General features: G+C 40.5%; 3 protein-coding genes across 6 annotated transcripts; 1 reads left to right on the top strand and 2 right to left on the bottom strand.

The window, feature by feature from the left end:
* Positions 1-1823: 1823 nt before the first annotated feature.
* On the bottom strand, positions 1824-7527 carry dnajc4 (DnaJ (Hsp40) homolog, subfamily C, member 4). Of its 3 annotated transcripts, none has more exons than XM_084550389.1 (8): positions 6812-7527; positions 5998-6047; positions 5336-5445; positions 5146-5236; positions 4588-4766; positions 3649-3816; positions 2916-3002; positions 1824-2807 (listed from the first exon to the last, which is right to left on the bottom strand). In XM_084550389.1, the coding sequence occupies exons 3-8, from the start codon at positions 5425-5427 to the stop codon at positions 2711-2713; spliced, it is 714 nt and encodes a 237-aa protein (XP_084406515.1). In that variant the 5' UTR covers positions 5428-5445; positions 5998-6047; positions 6812-7527; the 3' UTR covers positions 1824-2710. The 3 variants fall into 3 exon arrangements, with proteins under 3 accessions (XP_084406515.1, XP_084406514.1, XP_084406516.1); XM_084550388.1 differs by lacking the exon at positions 6812-7527 and adding an exon at positions 6569-6705; XM_084550390.1 differs by lacking the exon at positions 6812-7527 and adding an exon at positions 6341-6554.
* Positions 7528-7849: 322 nt separating this feature from the next.
* Positions 7850-11858, top strand: nudt22 (nudix (nucleoside diphosphate linked moiety X)-type motif 22). Its single transcript, XM_084550387.1, has 6 exons — positions 7850-9122; positions 9210-9786; positions 9861-9986; positions 10863-10960; positions 11458-11551; positions 11695-11858. Exons 1-6 carry the CDS (start codon positions 9037-9039, stop codon positions 11854-11856), a joined length of 1143 nt encoding a protein of 380 aa, XP_084406513.1. The 5' UTR covers positions 7850-9036; the 3' UTR covers positions 11857-11858.
* Positions 9563-18127, bottom strand: LOC311492185 (heterogeneous nuclear ribonucleoprotein U-like protein 2). 2 transcript variants are annotated; one of them, XM_084550385.1, is made up of 14 exons: positions 17303-18127; positions 16677-16753; positions 15853-16095; positions 15616-15728; positions 15247-15513; positions 14790-14912; positions 14589-14690; positions 14183-14351; positions 13427-13651; positions 13299-13351; positions 12195-12268; positions 11420-11493; positions 9838-9964; positions 9563-9684 (listed from the first exon to the last, which is right to left on the bottom strand). In XM_084550385.1, exons 1-12 carry the CDS (start codon positions 17812-17814, stop codon positions 11454-11456), a joined length of 1998 nt encoding a protein of 665 aa, XP_084406511.1. In that variant the 5' UTR covers positions 17815-18127; the 3' UTR covers positions 9563-9684; positions 9838-9964; positions 11420-11453. The 2 variants fall into 2 exon arrangements, with proteins under 2 accessions (XP_084406511.1, XP_084406512.1); XM_084550386.1 differs by lacking the exons at positions 9563-9684; positions 9838-9964; positions 11420-11493 and having other exon boundaries at positions 12134-12268.
* Positions 18128-20884: the final 2757 nt, after the last annotated feature.

The following is a 20884-nucleotide window of genomic DNA, read 5'->3' as shown; positions in this document are numbered from 1 at the left end:
AGATGTTTTACATGGACAAAACAATCAAAGTGAACATGTCTACTTGAAAACTGAGATAGAGGTTCTTCTGTTTTATGCAACAATGAGCAGATTAATCAACAAAGAAGATACTAACAGTCCTGTAATTGGGAACACATGAGTTATTTTAGCTGAATAAATAGTTTTTAGCCTTTTAAACAGCGGACGTACATTGGGACATACAACTGGAGTTAAAACTTATTAATTGCACTACATCATTAGACGATCATTTCCTGTCAGTTTCAGGTAATTATAGGAAACATATAGAGTTGAGTCGGCAGACTTTGAAACAATGAATGATAATTGTCTTTTACTTGGTGCAAGGTATGTCTGCATCAAAAAGCTGAAAGAAAAATAAAATCTTCCTGTAATGAATTGGTGATGAATTCAGTTTAAACTGAGTAATCATTTAAAAGAGATTCTTCTGTGGTTATAACAACATACTGATTATGAAAGGAGTCACTAACATTATTATGGGTCTGTTTTGTTAATCTGTCACAGTAGGTCATGACAGAGTGGCCAATAAAGTGGATTCAGTCATGATTAATTTTATTGGTGACATCTTTTCTGCATAAATATGTATTGTGAAGAAGGATCTTGACCTCAGGAAACTTCCAAATTAATAGATCCTTGAAAGAAAACAGGAAATATATTTGGGAAGCAAAGAAATTGAATAATGAAAACATTAATCTTTAGATTCCAGTCGGTGGGCTGTTGTCATTATTGTGGCGTCTTTCTAACATCCTGGCTACACACTAGGATCTGATTTATATTAATTGCTTTATTCTTCGACATTTTTAAGGTGAACACATCCAGGTTGTGTAGGTAGGACTGTTTCACTGCCTCCTATCAAGAATTAAAATGCGTTTTCTTTTTGGGACATTTTCAAGTCAAGTACAGCAGTATTGTGTAAAAGTCTAAGGGTCAATTTGTCACTGGACAAGTCAATGATTTATTTTTATTTTCCATATTACTTTCAATTGTTTTTAAAGTAATACATCAGAGAACATGCGTGTCAGAGTGCTATTTCAGAGCAGTGATTTGACACAGTTTCCCCCCACAGCTCATTAAACTGAAGATAAAAGTCAATTAAAACTGTATTCATAGCTGGTTTTCCTGTGTAGCAGTTAACTCTCCCATGAGCCTCATCTTCCATCAGTGTGTGTGTGCGTAAGCACGCCGACACCAGAATATCAGTCATTATGCTGTGTTTGGGTTATGACAGGGCACTCACACGCCACATGAGGGTGAGGGTGTCTGTGAGCTATGCGGGGACACAGTTTGTTATCTCCCGCTGATGTCTCAGGGCAGGGGCCACTGGTGACAAGACGACAGAGAGGGAAAGGGGTAATATCATATTCACACGTTAGTTCTGCCACTCCCCCCCCCCCCCCCCCCCCACACTTGTGCAATATTATTTTAAACCAAGTCTCTATTATCGCAGGAAAACAGTTGTTGTGTATCCTGGAGGATCTTTAGAAACGTTTCATAACCAAAACTCACAGCAAACATGTGACAGTGCTACAACTGTAGAAACAGATTTAAAAGCTCAGATTCTGACCACTGACATAATGGAAAGTAAAGGTCTGAATTCTGAAGCAAAGAAGATAAATAATTATCCAATTACAACAATACTGACTCCTCTGTGCGGTTGCTCATTAAAATGCAGACCGACGTCTCCGCCAATAAGAGCATAACGATTTCAGTCTGGGAAGGCATCTCTGAAATGGTTACTAAGTCAGATAGGTCTTAAAATCAAAACGAAAACATTCACAGTGTGAATGAGAGACAAAGCAAACAGGAAGTAATGATTGATAAGACAGATGATCTTTTAATCGTTCCTCTCCGGGGAAAAGATAAGGCAGCCAGAAAACACATGAGCAACAATCCCTAATATCTAAAAACTGGGAGGCAGAATGATAAATGTTGGCTGTGGAGGTTGAAGTAACAACTGGTAGTATACTCTTCTGTGCTGGAGCTTTCAGTTAAATTTATACATTTTTACTGTCTCAAGATTATCACATTAGTTTGACCATAAATAAATTATTCCTCCTAAAATCATTTTCAAGTCTTTACATTGAGAATTCATAGGTTCTGTTTTAAACAGATGCTTTAAAAAGTGGTGGGACATGCAGGGTATTTCTACACGGGGGGCTGAAAACTAAATTAGAGATCTGGGCTAGACGCATCTTTCAACCACTTTACCTTTAAAGTGTTACACTGCAGTCTCCTCCAAACAGCATGAGGCTCACCAAGGCTACGAGGACACTATGGAGTCTTGTGCAACCCAAGACATGAATAAAGAAAATGAGGCTGAGGAAATAAACAAAATGTTCCCGTGTGTTAATTAGTGGCAGTAATACAGTCCTCATCATGGTTCCCGGGGACAAAATAGTAGAGAGGATGGATGTCCTATTGGTGGTCACATCACTTCATATGAAGCACCAGCTTTAAGTGGTTCAACACACAAGTCCATTGATGTATAACTCAGCGTGGTCGTGTGGAAACATCTCTTTGAAACCCTCCCTCATCACACCCATGCTCTGCAGTTTTCAGAAAAAACATTTAAGGAAAAATAAGGTGCAGAAACATGTTTTAAACCTGTCAGAGAATAATTTTACTAAAACTAATCCAGCCTTCCACCTGCTGGCAGTTCAAACACCATAATCACAGAGCACAGCTGGAGACTCTCCTACTTGTCCGCTCCGCCAGTAGGGATTTTGTATTTCTCCACATACTCAGCATGTTTCTGCCGTAGGATTTCCGTCTGCTTCTTAAAACCGTTGACCCTGAGGAACAGCAAACAAAATGCCATCAGACTCAAATAAAATAAATTTACCATTGCCATGCTGTCAAAGAAAAGGAATAAACTAGTGCGAAGGAGCTCTTGCACTCACCTCGCCCTCTCTTTGGCTTCATTGTAAATTTCCGTGATTACTCTATCTTTCTCATCCATGAAGTTGTTGTGGACTTCTTCCAGTTTCCTGTAAGAGTTGGAGAAACACTTGAGTCAGGACGCCATTTAGAGTCTTTGCTTAACCTAAAAACTCCACACTCAGCTGGCTCTCTGTGTGCTCAGGAGTATTTATGAGTTTGTACAGCTGTTATGGCAGCTCCTCAGATCACAAAGAAGTGAATCTCAGCAAACACAAGTGGCACTGAGTCAGCGTGTGAAAACAGTTACAAGGCCACAAGTCGTGAGGTTGCGCCAAAACACACGACACGGAGACGTGTCCACAAATACCTCATTCATCTGGATGTGAATGAGCAGGAAGGAAAACTTGTGAGTCTAACAAGAGAATTAAGGAAACATGGACACTAGCAGATTGAAAAGTTTACCACGTTCATACTTCTTTGTGAGTAGATTTTTTTTTTTATCTTTCTAAAGCCATAATTGCACGGGATTAGTTTTACCTGGGGACACCATGTGATTTAGAAATTACCACCCCTCCCCCCCCCCATCTGTGTTTTGTGTGGCGCATTTGCAAGGGATAAACTGTGTTTTACTCAGATTTACTATCCATCCTGTCTGCTTCACCCCACTAAATGTCAGAGGTAATATCATACAATTTCTCAATACTTTTTGACAGCTTAAGTTACTGGAGATGAACACTCATGTGTAGAGTTTACCTGAAGAAGACGGCGTGGGCGCCAACGCTGAGCATCATAGTGATGACACAGTAGGCCACCAGGCGGAAGTTCCTCCTTCTCCTCTTCTGCTGCTCTTCTGCCGTTGTCTCCTGAGCATGAGACTGACGAAACTGCTCCCAGTAGCGATTGCTGTCCTGAGTCTCCGTACTGATGGAAAAATGTTCAAAGATGGATAACAATGGGAGACATTAGTCAGTCAGAAAATACAGACTGAATGAACCGTAATTAGAGTCTGGGGATGTGATAGATCAAATCCATGTCCAGAAGTAAATCTTAATAAAATTGTGATGGATGAGAAAGTAATCTGTAATTGTGAGAAGTTTCAACAACAACTATGTAAAAAAAAAGAAAAAAGGCTCATACATTCATTGTAGCCCTTTTAACTAATTGGTGAGGGCTGCATTCCACTTTAGGGAGATTCTGCATTGGTCATGGTTTACTGGGACACTTAATGGAACTAAATCATCATCATCTTTCTCTACTACACAAAGCAATCTCGTGTGCACAATGCTGAGTGAAACCTCAAACATCTGAAAGATTAAATAAAAAATTCCAAAAACAGGACAATAAATTGCCGGAGCTGTTTTCCTTCTTTGTGAAAGGACAGAGATGAATTCTTCGTTCAGCATTACAGCAGCACTTGAGGTTTAACTTGTTTAGGCGTCACAAGCATGATAGCATGACTGTTACAGCACACAAACACTGTACCCCAAGGCCAGAGATTTTAATTTGTCCTTTTGCTGCATGAGAACAGCAGACAGTTGTCATTTCACCCACGCTAACCATGTTAAAGAGGAAGGTCAGGTTATGTAAAACGAATAATCACACATTACATACAAGTGTATGTTGCACATTGAGCATACACGTTCATTTGTGTGAATAATCACACACAAATTAGCAGATTGTGTGAACCGTCACCTGGCTCTGTATATGGTACTGGAGGTAGATCTGAAGGCGTGACCTCCGCTGTATGGGTGTTGGATTTTGAAGTCGTACTCCTTCCTGCTCAGCTCTTTGCTCAGCACTCGGTAGGCCTCATTCAGCTCCACGAACCTGGTATGCAGCTCTGGGTTTGATGGATCGCTGTCTGGGTGAAGCTGCATGATGAGTGGACCAGAGTCAGTAATATAGTCTGGAGACCAAAGCAGCCAATGAAGCAATAGATATTCTGGTGCAAGCATGTAAATATCTGGACATGTGTAGTTTCATCAACAACACAAAAAATATTCTCAATATACTAAACAAATTCTTGCATATGTATGGTTTGCACTTATTACCATTCTGTAAAGGGTGAGTGTCCCACTTCTCATTTATGTCTAGAACCACATTGTAAATACACATGTCCATCCTTATTAACACTGGGGACCACAACATAAGAACAGTCAGGAAGTCCACTGTGGGAACAGTTAGCAAGAACAAACTAGGTTGTGAAAGGCTGCCCCCGTGTGGCCAGACATTTTCAAAACACAATAATACCTTTTTAGATTTGTCAAAAAACGCATTTTTTATTTCATCCACCGAGGCATCAGATTTGACTCCCAGGAGGTCGTAGTAGTTCACAGCTTTCCTGTGGTGAGAAAGAAAAGAATTCAAAACAAGGCAGGCACAGAACACATGAATAAGTTGTTTTCAACAATACTGACTGAACTCAACACACAAAGTCTACCTATGTGCATAGCTCTGGGAGAGCAGCCGCAGTCCATTCTTGCAGCACCACAGACAACTCTGACATAGACGCAGCTGAGCCTCCAACTGCATGATGGGAAAATAAAAAGGCTGCACAAGGAGGGCCAGTGCAGGGACGACAAATGTTAACATCAGCAATGCTACAAAGACGGACGGACTGTTACAGACAGAGCAGATGGATGTCTAAAACTGAAATATTCCAGACACAAATGAAGCAACAATTTAAATGTATAAAAGTGTTAAAGTGTATGTTGCACACTGAGTGTACACATGTTACAGATCTATTAGTAGTGAAAGAACATAATGTTTTTCTAATGGCTTGATATTTCTTTATTCATTTCTACTTGTTTATCAACTTGATCGGAAATTGCCAATGACTTTTTTCAGTTATTTTTTAAAGACCGTCCTTTAGTCATATTATAGTTGGGTAAAATCCAGGATTATTGTACTTTATGAATGCTTCTGAACATGGAAAACAGCTGCAGGTTGATCCCAGAGCTACTGATGACTGGTCTGTAATTGTCTATGAAATAAATGATGTGGACTGTTTGATTTAAGACTATCATATGAGCAGCTGGTTTCAGCTGATCGCCTGGAAATAATACAGCGTTTGTTAAACTAATGTATAAATGCAGTCTTTACCTTTCACTGCGTTTCCACTGAAAAAGCTGGTGTCAGCAAAGGTCCCCCATCTGTGGACATGCAAATGAGGACCACAACAAAGGACGGGGTGAATGAAATATTTTGGAGGGACTAACCAAAACACAAATACCAGCTGGTCAATCATCTGCTGAATCTTTTAACACAGGCTGTAATTCACTCTGACTCCATCTAGCTTTGTTTTTGGGGGGTCTGTTTGACCCATTGTGATTTCTTTTGGTTATTTTGTCATGTGTTGAATTTACGTGAATTGCTTTCAGACTTTGCATGTAACATGTGTGAAATAAATGAAATAAATACATCTGTCCAATAAAAACATGCAGACCTCGTGAGTTTCCATTGGGGGAACACTTTGTTTTGTTGTCTGAGCACAGAAGCTAATGCTAGCAGGGGCTAGCTTTAAGAGTCAAACAACGTCCCCTGCTAACGTTTTCTTTCTAAAATGGTTACATTTAGTTGGTAGCGTTTGGTCGGTTACATACCATATATGAGAACATATTTTAAAATTGTAACACGTTTAAAACCTGGGCTTAAGTAAAGGAAGGTGACATACCACAGGAACTCTGTTTCGTAAGTCAGTAGCTGTACAGAGAGTCGCGCTAGCTAGACCTAAACCGGAAACAGATACATTTTACTTTCAAAATAAAAGATGTTTCAGCTCTACTAGCCGCATGTGTGGTATTTCTAAAGCAGGAGGAATATGTCTACCAGACACTCATAAAATGATATTATTTCTTCTGCTGTTTAAAATAGAATTATTATGTGTGTGTTGACATTTCTTTTGTCTCAGTCTTACAGATGAAGACAAGGATCAAGCCCATCACATAAAACCTCTGAAGTTTCATCCTCTGTGGGTTGGAATGGTTTGAAGGAAGAAAGTGGCAAACCCTCTGTCCTGGTTTGGCAGTGTAGTGCAGATGTCTTTGGGTGGTCACCTGTGGAGGTGTAGATACAAGGTCTGCCTGGAGAGGCCCGCAGAAGTCACCACTCTTTTGCTGAAACTCAACACTTGTTTTTTTGTGATCACCAGCCCTTACTCTGTTCAGTAACAGGATGAAATGTAATAGTTCCTTGTGCAAACATGTCCTCTCCATTTTCTGTTATCCACAAACAGATGAAGGACACTTTCATCAGAAAGGAAACTGTGTTCAACTTCTTTATGTTGTGAGTACAACAATGCCAAGTCCATTAAACACCTCAGAGACTGTGCATGTATCTTCAAATTGAGGCACTGTGTGACAAGACTGTACAGAATCTGACATATATATGCTTGAGATATGTTTTTATGAAACAAGCATGTAACATAATGCATTTATGTACTGTACAGACTATATGTCAGACAAATCTATTCCAAATATATACCAAGGTTAATAAAAGCTCTGGCAGTGACCTAATGTTTGTGGCTTGAAGTTGAAGGGACCGGCTATATGGCTCGTCCTGTGTGTGTCACCATCTTGGATCATTATTTTGTCATGTTGAGTCAAGTGACCGAAAACTATGACGTGAAGTTGTCAGTGATACTTGGCAGCTTGACAACACGCCTCCAAGTGTGTTTTTACCGGATATGATCACGAGACTGTACCAAAACTTACCAATGACTTCCTGCACAGACACATAGTCAGTTTAAATATAGTCAGTAGTTTAAATATTCAGTTCTCCAGCTGTCAGTAAAATATTTCAGACAATACGGGTTTGTATTGCCTGCAGTTCGGATCTTTGACCACTTGTTGGTGATAGTGAGCTCATTTTGCCACCGGTAAAAAAAGGAGGAAGAAACTACTTAGTTGTTTTCATTCGCGATTCCACGTTCATGCTTTCACATCTGAAAGGTAAGATAAACACAGCATGTACAAGTTTAGACTTTCAGACTTAATAGATTATTGTCCAGGCCGTGTTAGCTAAAAAAAATAAAATAAAAAATAAAATACAGCAAAACGGGGACCGTGTGTTATTTTATCAGGGCATTTGAGACCAGTTCTCAGTTCTGGTTCATTGAAAGTAGTTAGTTATTTTAACACACTTACAACATGTATGCCAGTTAAAGTCAATTGAGAATATCTTAAATTGTATAACGTATTTCATCCTGGGCTAAACATATTGACAGGTGTCTCTCATTTGATGTTTCTTTTTTCTTTTGATTCATGCACTTTCCATAGGAAGTGATTCAAGCCTCTGTTTTAATACCTAACTTTTTCAGTATTTATAAGATGTTTAAAAGGTAAATCCACACTAAACCACACAGGATTTAAGACAGTTGCTCCACGTGTCAAAACTTACGAGAACAAGAAGTTGTTTTGGTCACACCTCAGTCGGTGATGACATTGCAGATGTTTTCCATATGTTACGATTAAAGACGACATATTCTTATTTACAGTCTAGATGTAAAGCCTCCGCCATGATATCTCAGATTAGGATGTGGCCAGAAGCAACTTTCTATAAAAATTTAACCGATGCAGTTATGAGTTCAGCTGCAGTTTTCTGAGTGGGTGTCAGTTTATTTTTATGTTACCTGATTTCAACAACACAAGTGATTCACCACAGGAGATTTTACGGTGTTGTTCAGCATATAAGACCCTTGGTCAAATGAGATGAAAAAAACATCATCTAGAACCATTTTTAACAGAGGATGGCTCCCTTTACTTGAACAGACAGGCATGCAGAAGAATAGATAAATATTAGAGTATGAACAACAAAGATGACAAAATTATAGGTATATTTTAAATGGATATTAATACCCTATCCCGTACACCTGGAAGACAAAAGAGAATTACATGAATATTCACTTAAATATAATCATTATTTAAAAGTTTTGTGTATTCGGCAGCTCTCTGTGTGAGCCATATGGTCACTTTGTGTAGGAGGCAGATGTCAGATTATACAGTATGTACTTAGAAACCTGTATGTTGCGCTTGCAATATTACTTTCTACAAGAGATTTACAGACTCAGATATGCATTCATGTTTTTTTCCATAAAGACACATACGGATCAAGTAATTAAGTCCTAATCTGCATTGGGGAATAATGGACCCTGAGGTGTCTGTGCTGCTGCACTGTGCACACTGGGGAGGGCTGCTGGAGTCTCAAGTACAAGTGGAGCTTTCTGAAAGGTATTCATGTGTTCAGATACATATACATGATAAAGTGTAACTGAAAAGGTCATCTTGAAAGTGTTGTTTTACGTCCTCTTCCCTCAGATTTAACAGGCAGACAGATCCGGCTCTGGAGGGTCACATAGAGGAGATGTGGAGGGAGCGTGTGTCCAAGGAGCCGTGGCTTTTCAATGGGGCCAAATTCAGGCTTCACTCTTTCTGCTTGGCCTCTACAAAACAACCACTCTCTGCTAACTCACCTCATGTCCCTTTTTTGGACTGTGCAGAGGACCAGGACTCACGAAGACAAAAGGATTTGTGTGACACCAAAAGGTGTACAAATCAGACAGAAAATGCTGTTTTTAGTAAAATGTCACGAGCTTCGTCCAATAAAGGCTCTACATCTAAACTGCCTTCAAACTCTGGGCCGCTCCTCACTCTGAGACTAGGCCTCACCTGCTACAAGGACTACCTGGGAACAAACTGGTCGTGGCGAGTGGCTGAGCTCCGTCAGCGAGGTGAGGCAGAGTTTGGTGATACTCTGGCACTGCTGGCGCAGCCTCTGGGCGTGGGTGCTGTTCTGTGTACAGAAGACAAACAAGTGGTGTTGATCAGGAGGAGCCAGAGGGTTGCAGAGGCAGGTGGGCTTATTGACATTCCGGGCGGCCACCCAGAGCCCAAGGTGACGTACAGTAAACAAAGTTAAGTGTCAGTTATGTGCTTGATGTATTACTCATGTTGTTACTCTGTCCCAAGGTGGTGTGTGAGCGTCTGGGCCAGGCAGTGTGTGAGGAGCAGATCAGTGTGACCATGATGCAGCAGAGGAAGGAGGCTGTCGTCTCTGAACTGTTCTCCTCTGTCTGTGCAGAGATCAGAGATGAGGTGGGCTTCTCTAGTTACGCCTCTAAAGTCATTTTAGACTTTAGACTTGTTTCTTTATGAGGCTCTTAACACCACAGCAAATAGTGATTAAGTAGAAACACATATTTAAGCAAAAGTAACTAAAGCAAATCTCTAATCATATGCACATGCGCTGATCAAGCATAACATTATGACCACCTTCCTAATATTGTGTAGGTCTCCCTTGTGCCTCCAAAACAGCTGTGACTCATCAGAGAATGAACATGGGCCTTCTGAGGGTGTCCTGTGGTGTCTGGGAACAGAATGTTGTTAGTGGGTCCTATGGGTTGACGGGAGGGGCCTCTGTGGATCATCCCACAGATACTTGATCAGTTTGGGATCTAGTGAATTTGGAGGCCAGGTCAACACCTTGTCCTGTTTTTCATGTTTTTTGAGTTGTTCCTAAACTGCATTGTGTGTGTGTCTGTGTCCGGCTGCATCCTGCTGGGGATGGCTGCTGCCATCAAGGAGTGTCATTGCTGTGGGGTGGGGGTGCCTGGTCTGGTCTAGGTGGGTGGTACATGTCTAAGTAACATCCACATGAGTGCCAGGTCCAAAGGTTTCCCAGCAGAACATTGGATTGTCACAAGATGGTGAATGTTATTTACTTCTCCTGTCAGTGGTCATAATGTTATGCCCGACTGGTGTATATGCATGACAATGGTGTGTAAGGTCCAGAAAACAGGACTAATACCAAATCTTAGATGAACAAATGAAGAGTATACTCACATACTGGTAAGCATCAACCCTTCTCACAAGTAATCCTGATCTCAAAGAACATAGAAAACTGTTCTCTTTTTATTCTATTTCCTTTTCACTTGATACATTCTTTATAAAGTAAAGCTTTTCTGTCTCCAGGTGAATATTCCTCTGACCTCCCTCGGAGCACCGATCCTGATGGGCGTCGCTCTGAATCACACCAGCGCTGAAAGGCCGAGTGCGGAGTTCTACGTCAGGTACTCATTTATTTTAATACTAGTTTTATCCCTGAACTTTATGCAGCTTTCCAGAAGACGAGTCAGTGACAGTAACAAAATTGTAGAATAACAAGACTTAATCCCAAATCTGGGAGGTAATCTCACAGTCCCAGACCCTTTTATTTGTTGTGTTGTATTCATTTATTTGTTTTGACCTGAATTAAAAACCCCAGACATTTTTTGGGAATTCAGTCTGGTTTGAGGTAAAACTATACAAATATTTTATAATATACCAATCTTTAAATTAAATGGTGTGCTAATATCAGAAAATGTCACTCTCTTTCTTTATGTAAACTGTCCATTGTGATTCAACATATTACTTTATCCATTTAACTAGGTTTGGTTAAACTGGCTAAACAAGTACATTAAAATTAGATCCCTTAGGACAGCCAGCAGATATATGGTAGAAATAGTGAGCGACATCTGGAGTAAATTTACCTTGAATGTCTTAAGACGTTATATCTGTGCATCCTCAGCTGCTCACTGACTTCTGACGAAGTAAGAAGGTTGTACTGGAAAGGAGGAGCAGAGGCCCATGAGTCCACAGACGTCGTCTTCCTCAGCAGAACGGTCAGTAGTCTGAAGTTGCAGGTGGTTAACCGTCTGCAGCTTTCTTGTTTTAGTAGTTGTTTTGGAAGCAAATTAAGACGTAAAGTTGGGTTTTAAATAACACGATTCAAGCACCGTCTCTTCTGAAATATTGAATATTGTAGGAGGTGTTGCAGCTGGACAGAAGCAGCCCTCTGTGGTCGGAGCTGTGTCCTTCAGCTAAAGGAGCCGTGCTCCTTTATCAGACAGTGAAACCTGACGGAGAACCAGACCAGGGCGGACGAGCTGACACCGAGTCGAGCATATCACAAAATAGGTCCAGATGATCTGATGCTAACAAAGGAAAGTGATCGATTAAAGTTTGAGTATTTATTTACTTGAAACACTCACTTAACGACACTGGTTTTAAAACTGCGAAAATCGCTGTATGTTTCTCACCATGGGTCAACTGTATATAAAGGTTAAAGTATCGTCAAATATTTTGAATAAAAATTCTAAAAAGTGACCAAAACCAGATTATCTTTTGTTAGTCCCAACAGGGAGTGCAGCATATTCTATAGTTTGTTTAAATCTTGCTGACGCAGCACACAGTTAAAAAAAAAATGTCACCAGTTTTCACAGATTGTGCAGCAGCATGTGTTTCTTCAGCTTCAGGTTTATTCACCAGTAACTCTCATATCCACTGGAACCAAAGTCTCTGTTGTAGTAGTAGCTCTGGTCCTGATAAGGTGCGTTCCGCTGAAATGTAAAGGAAAAATGACATTGTGAAATTAAATAAACGGTCACGATGGTCAGTCAAAAAGACAACATGCTTGTTGTAGAACTGTGACTCTACAATAATAACTCCAATGCTGAGCAGGAATTTATCTTAAGAAACCTTGAATTTGTGTGATATCTCTTGATAGTTTACTGTTGTCTTGATCTGTCTATTTTGATTGTGTATCCTCTTGTAAAGCACTTTGTACTTCGTTTAGAAAGGTGCTAGACAACCCCTTTTCCAAAAAATAAAAAAACACAAGGGTGGAACAAGGGTGAAATGTAAAACTAAAAACAGTGGCAACTAGGAAATATTTAGTCTAAAGAGTTTTATGATTTATATTTATATTTAGGGGGAGTCAAACTAATTCTTCATGGATTCTTTCATGGATGCAAATAAATTATGTGATTTATGTTTTTTGTTTTCATGAGCATTAAACAGGGTGGAAAAAGGCCCAAAACAGGCTGTGTGATTTTTATGAAGACAACTAACACGAAACTAACAACAAAACACCAAAGAGAATAATTTTAAGTGGCACAACCACTCACCAGTTTTTAACAATTATTCACTTTTTATTGACAATACACCCGTCTCATCACCACAAAGGAAGAACAAGGGAGTTTGTGTTTTAAAAGACCTGTATGGTGATGGTGGCCTTTAAAGACTTTAGTAACTGTTATAATTTACCAGGAAGATCCTTTTTCTTTTACCTTCAGTTAAGTTTAGGGCTTATGGTGTTCCATGGGGATCAGGGCTCCGTATGAATTAGTTTTAGCTGGATCAACACAAGGAGTTATTTCTAAACTTTGCTAATTTGGAAAGTGCCTTATATACGGGAGTGTACTGTATTATTTTTTTCCTAGGACCTAGGAGACTACAGAAAATATTGTGCATGTATGTTGTACTTTCTCTGTTGTTTCAAGTGAATAAAAATGGACCTAAAATAACAGTTTGTTACAGTGGAGTTTGTTTTCTATGTTGTACAGATTTTTTCAGCTGCATGGCACTCACATATGTTGGCTGTTGGTTCCATGACTGCGTCTCGAGTCTTGTGTTGTTCCACCCTAAAAAAAGACAAAACCAAATTTAACAACATAAAACGTAATAAAATATTATCCACCACTGTTTCTCGTGCTGACCTTTAGAGCCAGCCCATTGGTGCCTGTGTGAAGGCAGAGGGCCGTGGGGATGGGGTCTTTTCTTGTAAAGTCTGGGTTTCTTCTCCTGTTTGGGGACGGGGGGCAACAGTCTCCGAGCCTCGTCCTTGTACTCCTGCAGGAGCATTTGAGCCTCTTCCTGCTGCAGGTCAACATACAGTAACTCCTCCAGCAGGTCAGCCTGTTGCTCTGGAAGACTGCAGCTCACTGGAAAGAAGAAAGGAAAGTTGTAGAAGCTTGTTGAACATGTCAGCATCACTGCAGCCTCCAAAAGTTTCTGCATCTTCACCAATAAATCCGATTTAATGCATTTTTCATGAAAATGAAAAAAATGGCCATAAATTTTTATTGAAATGATATTTAGTACATAAAACAACTGGATAAATCAGCCTAATAGGACTTTAATACATTTTTTGAAACAACACTTCGCTGTGCTTCAGAAAGATGACAGATGTGTCCTGGCGTCCCACAACCAGACACAAACATTTTATAACTAACTTTATAACTTCTTAGATGAAAATAGACATTTTAACTGAAAGACTTGTTGTGTGAACGTAATTCAATTGAGACTTTTCAAGACGTGCAGATACTCTGGAAAACAAAATGGCTTTTTAGTCTGATTGTCTGGTAAAAGCTAAATTGCACAGGATGACTTGATCTAAGTACATTAAATCTCTCTTGGAGAAAGCATTGTCCAGTCATTCAGTTTGATCATGTGCTTTCTATAAAGCATCTTACCCTGGAGTTTGAGCAGGGAGGTCTCAGGTATTTTGTCCCCATCAGTCATCTGGTTCTGTGTCAGTCGTCTTTTCCACTCGTCAGCTGAGGGAAAGACCACCACCACCTGTCGTCTGAAGCCTGTGAACAGCTGCAGCTTGTAACGGCGTGCAGAGAAGAGGATGTTGCACTGGAAACAAGAAGAGATATGATAAGATAACTGGACTCTTGTGAACCTCAATTGTCCCACATACAAAGTTCTGGAGTGAATGATTATGAAAATAATACTGTGACGATGTATATAAATAAATATGATATAGTTGCAGATAATAAACTTATATAAATATATATAGGTGAGTTTTAAATGTTCGTGTCTCTTAACGCTGTCCTGTAGAGAAATTATTTAAATACTTAGTTGTGAAGTTACCTGGTCAAGGATGTAGTTGCCAGGAGTCTCAGCAGCTATCTTGAGCAAGTCAGTCAGACACTGAGAGGCCTGCCGCAGCCTGCTGTCCCTCTGTCCACCACTCTACATACAGACACGTCAAACACTTTAGATCACAAGACGATCGTCATCGTTGAATGTAAATTTAAGAAACTTGAGAGTGAAGGTGAAGGTTTGACTGACAATCATACATGCGAGCAGCTCCTCTGTTCCCAGTAGCCTGTACTGCTTCTCTGGATGCTGCTTCATGTGAGTCCTGGCCCAGAGACTCTTCCCACAACCAGGAAGACCCACCATCATGACCACCTTGTGTGATGGGGAGAAATCTTTACAATCAAACAATGGGTGTCTTTTTTTTTTTTTTATAGCCACATTGCTGCAGGCGATCAACCATTTTGGATCCAGACTGAATTATCTCAACAACTAGACACAAAACTGCCATGACATTTTAGACAGAAGTTCATTCAAACATTCAGACATGGTTTATGATCAAAATGAAAGGAAATAGCTTCAGCCTCGGCTGTACTTTACAAAAGAAACATGTTGTATGTGGTAAACACTATACTTGCTTAACATCAAATCTGTGAAGATTGTGAGTATATTTACAGAATAAAATGAATTCACCCAGCTGCTGCCTCACCTCACACTGTGCTCTAGAGGTAGGAGCTGACGGAGAGCGCACCCTCTGCTGGGCAGGGAGGGCTGCTAGTGTCGTGAACCCTGGAGGGCCGGGGTACCAGGGAGGAGCTGTAGGATCCAGGAGGAGTCCGACCGAACAGCTTTTACAGAGGATGTGAGGGAACAGGGGCCGACCCAGCAACACGGAGGAGTCCAGGGAAAAGGCCACACCCATTAAACGGCCGTTCTTGTGGAAAGAGAGCTCAACAGCACCGTCTGTGAAAAAAGACTGCGGGTGTGCAGGTGCAAACATGACACACACATACACAGTGAACATTGGAGAAAGCTCACTCCAGCTCCAGAACAATATAAAGTAAAACATTTAACTCACAGCATAACAGCCGATGATGTCGCCCTCAAAGAAAGGTTCTCCAAACTGCTCTTGTTTTCCACCGGACACTTTTTTACCGTTTCCATCATAAGCAAAGGACAGTTCATTCTCACCTGGTACAAAAATCGGATGGAAATGAAAGCATAATACAATTAAAGGTCTTTTAACACCAATAAAAACACTCCTAGTGTTCATTATCTTATCCTGAAAAGAAGGATTAAATAAGCGTATCCTTACCCAGCAGCAGAGAGGTGTCAGCCACCGACCACCCGACTCTCAGACCATAGGGCTCTTTTATTTCTTGGTCTCCTGGCTGTGGAGTCAACAGTTTCCTCTCCAGCCTCACCTCAAAGCCCACCCTGCCCTGTTGCACCCCGTGGGTGAGCCTGCCGCCTGACCACAGAAGGGGGAACTGAGCCCAGAACCGGGCCTGCCCGGAGGCTCCGTCAGCACCCACCTCAAAGTGGAGGTGACAGTCATCTGTGAAAGAAACAAGTGAAGTCAGGCATTAAAAAATCCTCTGCACTACTATTACAGATATTTTAGAAGTGGAAATTTAATCTACTGGCCTATTCTCCAGACAAAATTAGCCAAAAACAGACTGAAACCACAGATGTAATTAAATGTGTCCTCCAGTAAGGGCTGGATCCTCCCAGTGTGACTCACCTGTGACTAATTCCTGCTTCATCTTCAACAATGGCGGCTAAAACTTAAGTCGAAATTTCACAAAATACAAGTCATACAAATAGCAAAGTGAAAACAAGCTACTACCAAGTGGCCCAATCACAGCTCTTGTAGTCTACGTCGCAGTGGCGCGTAGGTGCATAGATCTCTGGGGAGGTGCAAGTCAGGCTACGGCGTTAGGGTCTGTGTAGGGTCTGGGCTGACGGCATAGCTATGGCGCCAAACTGACACAGAATTATAAACCACGCATCAGTGTGTACCACAGTACGTGCCACATTGAGAGCCACAGAGGACTCACAGTGCGCCAGCGCTACTGAGAGGATCCAGCTGTCTCTCGTGTTTCTTGTGCTTAGAAAATCTGTGAGAAAAATACTCACATGGATTTAATCTGACTTTATCTTCCTCTTGCTCCTCTGCCTCCGCCCTCTCCAGTGGTGGCTGTGGCGATTTTGCTCTGGTTGAGAAAACAGACGCTTGCTTAAACCCAATAGAGGCCAAGTTTACTGTTTTTAAATTAAACCATTTTAAAATGTTGCTTTTCCATTTTTAACCCTAGTCAGAGATTCAGAAGTCTCTTCTCTCTATAAAACATAGGATTTAGCTATGGGAAGTCAATCTAATACACCTCTGCTGTTGTTTCAAGCAATTACATGTCAAGAAACCAATACACTGTAATTGTGTTTATTATTAAGTGTTATAAAGTAGTATTTCATCATGATATACAGGAACAGTAATCCCATCTCAGTGCACGGGAAAGAGTTAAATGGGTTTCCCTCTTTGTACGATTCTGAGATATTAATGAAGACCTGAAGACTGTGAAACAAATATCAACATTATGTTATAATATCTCAGCTTCACACAGTAACTAACTACACCATAACAGATGTCTGAAAAATCTCAGTATTAGTGATAACCACTACTACTTGTGATTTACTTATTTACACTGGTTTGAAGGATATGATTTAAAAAGCAAGTGCCCCATGAGGCTGCAACTACAGCTTACCTCTTGTACCGTATCTCCTCCTTGAACTCATAGAAAGCTCGTCCTCTTATGTCCTCTGATGATAGAGTCTTGTCCTCTCCACGATCCTCTGCATGTCTCTGTTGGATCTCCAGCTGTCCTCCCTCAGCCTGACAGTCCACCACTCCCCCTGAGACACACTCATATCCTGACTGTAGTGCTGGTGGGCCTGGATCAGTCTCTGTCTGAGTGGCGGTGTCTGCGTACTCCCTGTGGTCTATTTCACTCCGCGTAGTAACGCACTCTTCCGTAGTAGGCGGTGATGGGGACAGAGAGTGGACCTCAGCTGTCTCTGCTGGTGTTAAAGGCATCGGTGAGCTGTCATTTTGTACTTGTACCTCTTCTTCGCAGACTGTCCCACTCTGTGCTGCCTCTGAAGCGGACCACAGCCTAACGACCAGCTCAGCTTTCAATCCTTTACTGTCCAAACCAAGTTCTTTAAGTCGCGACCGCAACTCTGTCACTTTTAACTTTTTAATGTCCGTTAGCTTCATTGTTATCGCGCGATGATAAATTCCGCTGTCTTCTTAGTGTAAAAGTTGCTTTCTGAGTCAACACAAAGTAAAATTAAAACACACTAAACCACACCAAAACAACAGTTCAATATGGAGCCCTGGATTGTGATTGGCTGTTTGCTTCTTCGTCATACTTTATGGCAGATTTGACACGAGTACGTATCACTACTGCCACGACAGACGACTAATGGTACTACACTTGGTGTTCACAAACGGAAATCAACCTTTTCACACGCCTGACATAAAGGTAAGGGTTTGGTCCCTCTGACTGGTATACAGGAGGCTGCTGTGTGATTACTGCTATTACTAAACTTTAACATCATTAGGAGATTACCACTAAGCCAACATGTTAGTACTGTAGCTTTTATATGTACAAAATAAAGTTCTGATAAATAAATCTTAACTAAGCTATTGATACCATCGCAACCTAAACCCTGATTTAAAAAAAAAAAAAATTTCATGTGTGAGAAAAGAAAAATTTTAATCAGAATTATGGCAGGCTAGTACCAGAGTAGTATTTCAAAGAGTAAATTAACTTCCACCTGTAGTATAAATCAAGTGTATTTCTGTCCCAGTCTTTTATTTATGGGGTCACTTTCCCCTGCCCCTCACCATTTGTTCACCCTGCCCCCACACAAACACACTCTTCTTCCTGACCTCTCCTGAAATTCAAAGGGCAGATATGAATCACTTGTGTCAAAAACAATAGTGTAGTTGACCTTTTGAACTATTTCATTGAAGCTGAGAAATCAGAAAAGACATTAAATTCTATTTGAGTTGGGTTATTATCAGATAGGATGTGAAAATCACTAGAAACATCAGTATTTGTTTCACATGTGTATTCTTAAACTAAAGCTAAATGCCTGCTCTTTTTTGCTGCAGGTCAAGATGTACAAAAAAACTACATTTTTTCCTGTTAAAACCTCAGTAGTATTCCTCTAGGGACCCCTCGGATATCTCCTTCAGGGGCCATCTGAAGAGGCTAGGTGGATTAAGGATGATCCCACTCTGCAGGATAAATCTGCACCAGTGAAGGAGGGCCTTGTGTGGCAGCAAGCTATAGCTGTTGTTCGGCAGAGAGTTATTTTGTTAATATTTGCATTTTTTAAATAGAAAATATAGAACCTATGTATGATGAGAAATCATCTTTAAAATCTCCGTGTGCAGAGCAGTAAGTAGTTATTGTACTGGCCAAATATTATAACTGATGGTGGCTGTCTGCATTATTTTTGATGTCTCCCCTACTTATTTGTTTGTGTAACCAGTTGCTGTGCCAGCACCAACAGCCACACCTGGAGTGTCACAAGGAGCAAAGACAGATTTTACAATGAAAAGTTTCAGAACTGGAGAACAATTCTCTTACATGATGAATTGTCCTCCAAAACTGAACATTGACGTTGACTTTTGTTTGTATGTGTGTATGAGTGCGTGTGCGAGTTCTGATCATGTTCTGGTCATGTTCCTCTAACAGTATAGTTTTTTGCTTGCGTTATACTAACTGTCGTAAGGACGATGAATTGATCTCTGCTGTGATGAATTGATTCCAGCCCCAATGAGGGTACGTATGCATTTCTTGTTATATCAAAAATAAATTAAGTAGTGTAGCAAACTAACACTTGAATACATGCTTGTTTGTTGAGTCGACTAACTTTGGTGTTAGGACATTTTGGCATGTCCGAGGAATTGCACATTTCAATTTTAAAGCTATGAGAAGCAGGATAAGTAAAATTATGCCTTTAATAGTTCTTACTAACACCAGCACTTCTGTAAATGATAAATTCTGAAATAACTAATTTTATTTTATTTTTTTCTGTTGTAGGCCCATCTGCAACGACGAACGTCCTCTCCCTCATACAACTGCTGAACTGAAGGTGTCATCAGTTGCCAGTAAAGACATTTTAATCCTTTCCTTTTTTGAAATTCCAAACAAGCAGCCCAATTATTACATTCTCTGTACAGGGAACAAGGACACAAACAATATTAAATATCTGGAAGAAGGAATAGGGAGATGGAAAATATATGCATAACCCACACATTTATTAACATACCAGAAAACACCACAAGGCAATAGAAAAGCTTCCAGTTATGTTAAAATGCACTTCTTAAAAATGTATGTAAACAGTAAATAATATCTGTCATTTGAATAGCTACCACATTAGCCAGGTAGCAAACCATCCTCCTTCCCACAGAAGGAAATAATCCAAAATACACAGCATGAACAAATGGCCTGCTAGTAGAGGCAGGAGCTCTCCCTCCTGGGGTCGGGTACGCACAATCACCTGCAATACCTGAAAGAACATACGAGAGGAGGAGTGCACAACATAATGCAACACACTGCTTTTGGACATAACACAGTCATCAAATGTTCAGTTCAGTTGCATCCAAATAATACTTAGTTTATTTAGGACCAACCCTCCATGTCTGACCACGTAATTTCGTTATATGATACTTGTATAATATAATGACAAATAGAAGCTCTTTATCTTTATCTTTATCTTTATCTTATTGAAGATCCATCTTCAACAGTGGTGAAGAGGAAGACACCTGTGCCACTTCCACCAGAGTTGGCATCCCTAGTAAAAGAGACAGAAGTTTCCATAAAAGCAGAGAGGCCTGAGTCAACTGCAGGTATGATTCTAATTTAGGTTCAAGCTGATGCTCATTACGGGAAGACTGTACTAGGATTTGTTTGAGCTGTGCTTCAGTTTTATTCATTCAAAATATTTCCATAGTTAAAGTGTAATTTTCATAATTACCAGGACGTATGTCTCGTCTGAATTGTTTCAGGCCCAGGGCATGACAGGGGTGGCACGATGGAATTTCCAGAGCTGCTGAGATGACACCCACCTGTCACTCATAGGAGCCATGCCCTTAATTCTGCAGAACTTCAATCCTTGATATAATATACAGGTTTATAATTAACAGGTGACTTATATATTGGTCAGGTTCATGTTGATGTGTTTGGCAGTTATTTCATTTGTTTTGATGGTAAATTGGGTAAGCATACAGGGTATTCAATAAATTATTGCAATCATTTGTGTGGTATATT

The sequence above is a fragment of the Chelon labrosus genome (assembly GCF_963514085.1).
Source record: "Chelon labrosus genome assembly, chromosome: 8".
NCBI lineage: Eukaryota > Metazoa > Chordata > Actinopteri > Mugiliformes > Mugilidae > Chelon > Chelon labrosus.
The sequence above is the reverse complement of the archived record's forward strand: the minus strand, read 5'-3'. Positions and strand labels throughout refer to the sequence as shown.